Below are 6,987 nucleotides of genomic sequence, written 5' to 3'. Positions count from 1 at the left end.
CTGAGCAAGATCAGAGGACAGGAGACTCAGAGGCAGACAGAAGATCACCAACAGAACTCCTTGAGATATTGTTTTCATGAGGATGAGGCCGATGCAAGGTCACAGTAGCCTTGACCTTTGACCTCAAAATCAGTTTATTATTGAGTCCAGGTGAATGTTTGTGCCAAATCTGAAGTTATTCCCTCTTCTTCTTTAGATAATACATTCAAGAGAATGAGATGGATGCAAAATCACAGTGACCTTGACCTTTCACCATCATAATCTTATCAGCTCATTATTGAGTGCAAACTAATGCTTGTGCCAAAATTGTAGAAATTCCCTAAAGGGTCTTAAGGGTCACAGTAACCCTGACCTTTTCCTACCACATTCAAATCATTTCATTGTTGAGTTCAAGTGAACATTTGTGCCAAATTTGAAAAACATTCCCTTGAGCTGTTCCTGAATTATCAACATTTACAAGAATGAGACAGATGAGGTCACAGTCACTAGAGACAAATAAGGAGGGCTTCGGCATTTTGTAGGCAGGTGAAGCATCAAAGCAAAAAAAGAAGATGCTCTCTGGTTAAAAAATAAAGATAGTAGAAAAAAGAGGAGCTATACCAAGGCACTTTTCCTCTGATAAAAAGCTGCTTTGTAAAGGCAAGTTCATGAAGGAACAGAATAAAAAGCCAACATGTTTCAACCAACAAAGGCCTTCATCAGAGCATAAACAAGAAAGAAGTGCAACATCTCTATCTAACCTATTTACCTAATATATGTTATTCTATTACCCTAGTACTGCTGCAATACTTGAATTTCCCCTCTGGGGATCAATAAAGGATTATCGTATCTTATCTTACATGTATTAACTAAGTAAAATATGCCAAATCCATACCTGACAAGTGAAGCTTTTATAATTCTTAATGACGTTATATTATTTTGGTCAGTAATTCATTTAATATCAGTCTAACACACATTCCTCTATTGCACCTCCAGCAGTGATTAAAAACAGTAGAGAAATGTTTTTTATCCAGGACAACTGTAGCCCAGATGTTCACTTCTATTTGTTTACAGCAAAGTCTCGTACTATCCAACTGAGGCAACACTGACATATTGCTGCAAAGGTCTGACACAATATGAAGTCTATATATATATGTTGATGCTGCAGATAGCAGAAGCTCGAAGAAAAAGTGGAGGACTTTCATCGTGTATATGATGCCAGGACTAATGATTTGTTTTGATTTGTGTAAAAGTGCAATATATGACTGGTCATTGACTCACAGGAATGGGGAAAAAGGACATGTTCACTGAACAAAATGCAATTTATCACTTCTTCATTTGAAGGTGCAGTAAACAGTCTGGCTTTAAATTTTATTTGCTGCTGGGTGTGAATTTGGGTATCATTTAATTCTAATTATTTTTATTGTTGAAGTTTTGCCTCTGAACCATCCTCCATCTGACACATAGGACTTCCTAAAATCAACTAATACTCTCTGAAGTTAAACACATCAGGCAGTTCTTATTGCCAACACACTAAATACTGAACAAAAGGGAAACCTTGTCATTTCCAAGCAGCTCTGTTAACATGGCAGTGTATGCAGATGAAATGTTGCTTTCAGCAGAGCCCCCACACTGCCCTGACACAGAGCTGGTTAAAAATGGGCAAAGTTTTCCTTTACTCCAACTCTTGTTCCTATCGGTATGCACATGGTGTTCTGTATGAACACAGATCAGGTTCTTACCAAGAGGGATGAAGTCAGAGCTGGACTTGAAGAGAGCCGAGGGCAGAAGCTGGAACTGAAGCGCAACACAAACATCTGAGTCACTGAAACATTACACAGTGGTGAACAAACAGAGAGCCACAGCACGTGAAGTTGCTGCTGCTGCTGCTGGAACCCTCAGCATACAAACGAGGGCACAACACACCTTCTGATCACACCGCCGTCTGGACACACCAAGGCTAAAAATGACAGCTCCGCTCTAAATGAAAAGGACTTCTGCAGAATTTTCACTTTCTCTATCAAACTCTGCTGAACTCCAACACTTTCTACATCATATCTCTACACCTGTGCCTGCATTCTCATTTTCCATTCACATTCTCCATTCATGTGATCTCTTCTTATCACCTCTTTCTCTTTCTCCTCTGAAAACTACACTACTACTGGAACAGTGTGCACTGAAGGCAAATGCAGTACCTCTTTGGTCTCATCAGGGTCTGTGTGGTCCACCGTCAGTGAAAGGTCATTCTGCAGGTACTTCAGTGCACTCAGTGGCTCCGACTGGGCTTTCTCCTCGAACCTGGCCATCAAAGCAAACTGATGGTTCACATTACAAGCACTCAGTGGGATTGCAGTCACAGCCTAAAACACTAGATGTAGACAGAGCAAAACTAATCCCACAGCTCAGCAGTCAGCATTCCCATCATGACTTGGATAGAAGATTCTGGGGCCTCTCTGTGACTGAACATTACTGAATAAAAGGTCTTTCACATTCATTCCCCAAAATGCATATTTTATTTTAAAGGATCAAATCCTCTACACGTGGTATGCCTGTCAACTAAATGAATAAATGTGTTTGTGTGTCCTCCGCATATCTCAGGACCCGTTCATCTGAATTACTTCACACTTGGCAAATGTATTTCTTGGGACCCAGTGATGCGCCATGTCCAATTTGGTGTGATTTGGGCACACAACGTGTTCACTGTAAATTAACTTTATGTTACATTCATCAACAAATGAAGAAAGAGACTAGAGATATTACATTAAGGCAAACCTCATCAACATCACTACAGAAAATAAACTCTGTGGTAAACTTAAGTTTATGATGCTTACACATTTGTCCAGCAAGATAATCTTGATTAATCAACACCATTTTCAGGATTTTTGGAGCCTAAATTCAGCTGCCAGAAGTAAAAAGCTATTGCTAAGGCTAAAACAAACTACACTACAGTCGCATCACCACTACTACCAGGCTGTAAAGCCGTGTTCAGGGTGATGACATTCTGTTGTCTCATTTAGCTACTTGTAAGCAACTGCCTTTTTAAGACACATCAAAGCTTCAAAGATCACAGTGGGGTATCTATTGACACATTTTATGTTGTAGAACAAAACGTTAGTCTCTTCAGCTTGTGTTAACCACAGACCTTATTTCAGGCTTCAAGCCAAAAACCCATTGATTTGACAAGTAAACTGGAGGCGCTGAAATATGAACTTATTTCTGAGTTTTAGGACTCATTACTCTGGTTCTCAATGTCCTGCCTGCGGCATTAACTGATTGGTTACATGTCTTGAGTAACAGCCTATCAACACTAAAGACTGCCGTGCCTCTGATGAGCAAAGACAAACAGATTGAAGCTGCTTTGGTGAGCCAGCAGAGCTGTATGTCGAACACAAGACAGCACAAATTACTGAAGTTGTAAGAAACATCACAAGCCTTATGCTGAAGTTGAAAAAACACCCAGTGTTTCCAATGGTAACATTCATCCCTCAGCAGTTTTTCCTTGGGTGATGTGAGGGTCTAAGGGGCAGAGAGATGTCGTACACTGTAAAGCCCTCTGAGGCAAACCATGTTTTGTGATAATGGGCTCTATAAATAAAATTGACTTGACCTGACTTGCATTTATGCAGCAAACTCATCCGGCTTGAAAATGTTAAGATTCAGTGTACCATGCTGCGCTGCCATTTATCTCTGATTCAGGTTTCCACACACATCAGTATAGCTTGTATGAGAAAGTTGGTTTGTCATTCTATACAAACAAGTAATGGAACACTGGTACACTTTTCTTCATAAGGTCAAATTGTATGAATGCCTCCTTATTTATGTTCTCTACTGACTCCTAAAACTCTAGTCGAAACAGTAGCTGCAGTCTTGTTCGTCATTGGTCAAAGTGCTTTGAAAGTTTGTGCTCCATCATCTTGGTGTCAGCTACTGAGTCACCTTAAACTAGACTCTGTTAGCATGGATGTTTCTAAAAACAGGATTAAGGACTTTTTGACCACTGAACGCACATGTCCAATTACTGAACATTGCTAATTTTAATTGTTTGTTTTGTATTGGCTGTTTGTTTTTGAGTCTCTTGTTTGTTTATGAAAATTTTGGGCTTTTGTTTGAACTTTATGCTGTTGTGTTTTTGGTCTCTTTGTTCTTAAAGGTGAATATCTTCCTTTTGTTTGACCAGGACTCTTAAAAAAAAGCACACGCAGCACACATGATGGCAGTGGCTGCTACACACCTGTATTTCCTGATGAGGTATCTGCAGTGGCGTAGGAGGTACTCCTTTGAGGGTCGACACAGTTTGAGGGACCAGAAGTCATCCAGACGCATCTTAGGAGAACAAGATTTTCCAGGGTTTCCACCAAACAGGTAATGAACCTGGACAAACATAGACACACACAATCACACACACACACACACACACACACACAATTACAATTTGTATTCAACAGTCTCACTAATGCACAAGTAAGTTTAAAAAAATGCAAAAACACCAAAGATGGTAAATAGACTGTACTTGTTTAGCGTTTTTCTAGTCTTATTGACCACTCAAAGCGCTCTCACACTACATTGTCACATTCACCCGTTCACACACAAATTCACACACTGGTGGCCGAGGCTACCTCCTTGTCATGTCAGGGTGCCACCTGCTACTCAGCAGTCATTCACACGCACTCACAGTCCGATGACGTGGCATTGGGAATAATTTGGGGCTCAGTGTCTTGCCCAAGGATACTTCAACATGTTGCCCGGAGGAGCTGGGGATCGAACTGCTGACCTTCCAATTAGAGGACGACCTCATCTACCTCTGAGCCAAAATCTGTTTACAAAATGGCTTGAAAAGTCATTTGGCACAAGTTTTACAAAGTCTGACTGTAAGGTGCCTCCATCCTCTGCCATTGTTTTTGCGGTGCTAACCGGTGAAAAGGCTCATTTAAAGTACTGATGTGAGCAAAGATGGCTCTGACAGAGATGCAGAGCCGGGTGTGTGAACCCACAGCTCATCAGGAGAAATGTTCACATTATGCTGCATGAAGACAAATCTGAGAAAGCAGAGCCGTAGCTCGCCTTCAAAAACTGTTCTCAAGTGTTACTATTTGTGTGATACTAAATACGAGTATGTGAGTGTGTGTGTGTGTTACCTTGTGCATCTCATCGTAGACCAGCTGATGTGCAAAGCGTGGACATGGCTCCTCCTCCTGCAGAGCCTTACTTGGGTTTTCTTTCACTGCCTGGTCATTCTTATACACACATGACCTGAAAAGGTGAAGGCACACACACACACACACACACACACACACACACACACACACACACACACACACACACACGCGCACACGCGCACACGCGCACACACGCACGCCCGCACACACGCACGCCCGTACACACACAAAGAACGCGGAGGAAGTAAATTCACATCAGTGAGGGAGAAACATAACTTACTGAAGCCCTCAGGGAAAAGCTGTTTAACAAATTTAGTTTGTCATGTATAACAGACACACACACGCACAGGCACGCACACACGCACAGGTGCACACACACATGCACAGGCACGCGCACACACACACACACACACACACACACACACACACACACACACACACAGGAACATGCTGTTCTCTGGTGGTTGGGATTGTGTGAAGAGGTCAGAAACTGCTTAGTACTGTGACTATCTGTGCTGATGATATTTAATTGAAATGTTGACAAGTGTGTATCGTTTACGTGCACGCCCTCTGTTATCTGCAGTGGTGAACATCTCAGCTACAATGAGCTGTTGTGTATCAAAGTTTTTCCTAAGTGTGAGCTCTCCTTGTTGCTCACGGAAACCTCAGTGTGTGTGTTTGTGTGTATATGTTTATGTTTAATCCCTTCTCCTACCAGTTGTTGCGGGCGATGTCATAGATCCAGAAGGAGTTGCGGACATTCTCCTCACGTTTGTCCTTGTCTTTGCTGAGGCCTGACAGGACGTGGATCTCATTGAGCTCAGGGTCGATGGTGGCTCTCTGGGTGAAACCCGTCATCGGCACTGTGGGGGCAAAAACAGCCACGATAAATCAACAGACATCAAAACATTTACTCCTCCAGCAGCTGAGATAAGAACATGAAGATGTTTAAAACTTATCCACGTTACTAGCTCTCATTAGCATGTGTGTGTAAACACAGGCAGGAGTTCGTCAAGCTCCATTAATAATCCTCCTCACCAAATAAAAATTTAAAGTTTCAAAAAATAAACCAACAGCAAACTACTTGATAACGCAGCACCACAGCACCATGGCAACAAGGCCTGGCAAAGACAGAGCATGCAAACAGAGCCCAGTGCAACTGAGAAACGCCGACACACACAGTTGTTCTCTTGTGATTAGAGCACTGCACCAAACATGACATGGATGAAAGCCTCAGTGAGACAACAGATCAAATGTAAACAGAGGATGTTTACATACAGGGCTCATACCGCAGTTATTTTGTTCAACACTGCTGTATTGTTATGTTTCTCTACAATTTAACTTGGAGTGTGTAATGTGTAAGTTGAAAGCTGTGCCCAGTCACACATCTGTTCATCAGAAACCTCATATCTAATCCAGACTCATTTTATTTCCAATAAATACTGTACCAGTGCTTCAGCAAAGCTTTAACATGTTAAACAGTGACCCATGCTCTAGTAGTCAAACCAAAGTGCTACATTTTTCCCCATGAAGGGCTTACACAGAGGAGGAAGCACAAGAACAAGACTGAAATTCACTATAAGCTGCAGCAGCTCAACCCTCCACTGACTCAGCATTAAGACTGAAGCATGGCTGGCTGCTCAGAGCTTTGGATGAGTGTCACTCAACACAAATGACAGATTTTTAAAAGAAAAAAATGTCACTTGACATTCTGCCTTTATGTCGCACACCTGAAGCATTATGTCATGTTGAGGACATTTTGTCACATGTGATCGTGCAAGCATCTCCTCGTCCATGTCCTGCACCTGTTGGACCAAAGCATGTTCACCCTGTCAGACAGGGATACTTGACT

The 6,987-nt window shown here is 41.9% G+C and overlaps 1 protein-coding gene across 2 annotated transcripts in view; it reads right to left on the bottom strand.

Annotated features, from left to right (window-relative positions):
- mkln1 (muskelin 1, intracellular mediator containing kelch motifs) overlaps window positions 1-6,987 on the bottom strand; it is a 44,249-nt gene that overhangs the window by 7,802 nt on the left and 29,460 nt on the right. For both annotated transcript variants that reach the window (XM_042511152.1, XM_042511153.1), the window contains exons 13-17: window positions 5,851-5,998; window positions 5,115-5,229; window positions 4,211-4,350; window positions 2,175-2,277; window positions 1,722-1,776 (exon numbers count right to left, since the gene is read on the bottom strand). In XM_042511152.1, coding sequence (XP_042367086.1) covers window positions 1,722-1,776; window positions 2,175-2,277; window positions 4,211-4,350; window positions 5,115-5,229; window positions 5,851-5,998 — 561 coding nt within the window. The remainder of the gene's footprint in view (window positions 1-1,721; window positions 1,777-2,174; window positions 2,278-4,210; window positions 4,351-5,114; window positions 5,230-5,850; window positions 5,999-6,987) is intronic.

The sequence above is a fragment of the Plectropomus leopardus genome, chromosome 22, assembly GCF_008729295.1.
Source record: "Plectropomus leopardus isolate mb chromosome 22, YSFRI_Pleo_2.0, whole genome shotgun sequence".
NCBI lineage: Eukaryota > Metazoa > Chordata > Actinopteri > Perciformes > Serranidae > Plectropomus > Plectropomus leopardus.
This window is presented reverse-complemented; position numbering and strand designations above follow the sequence as displayed.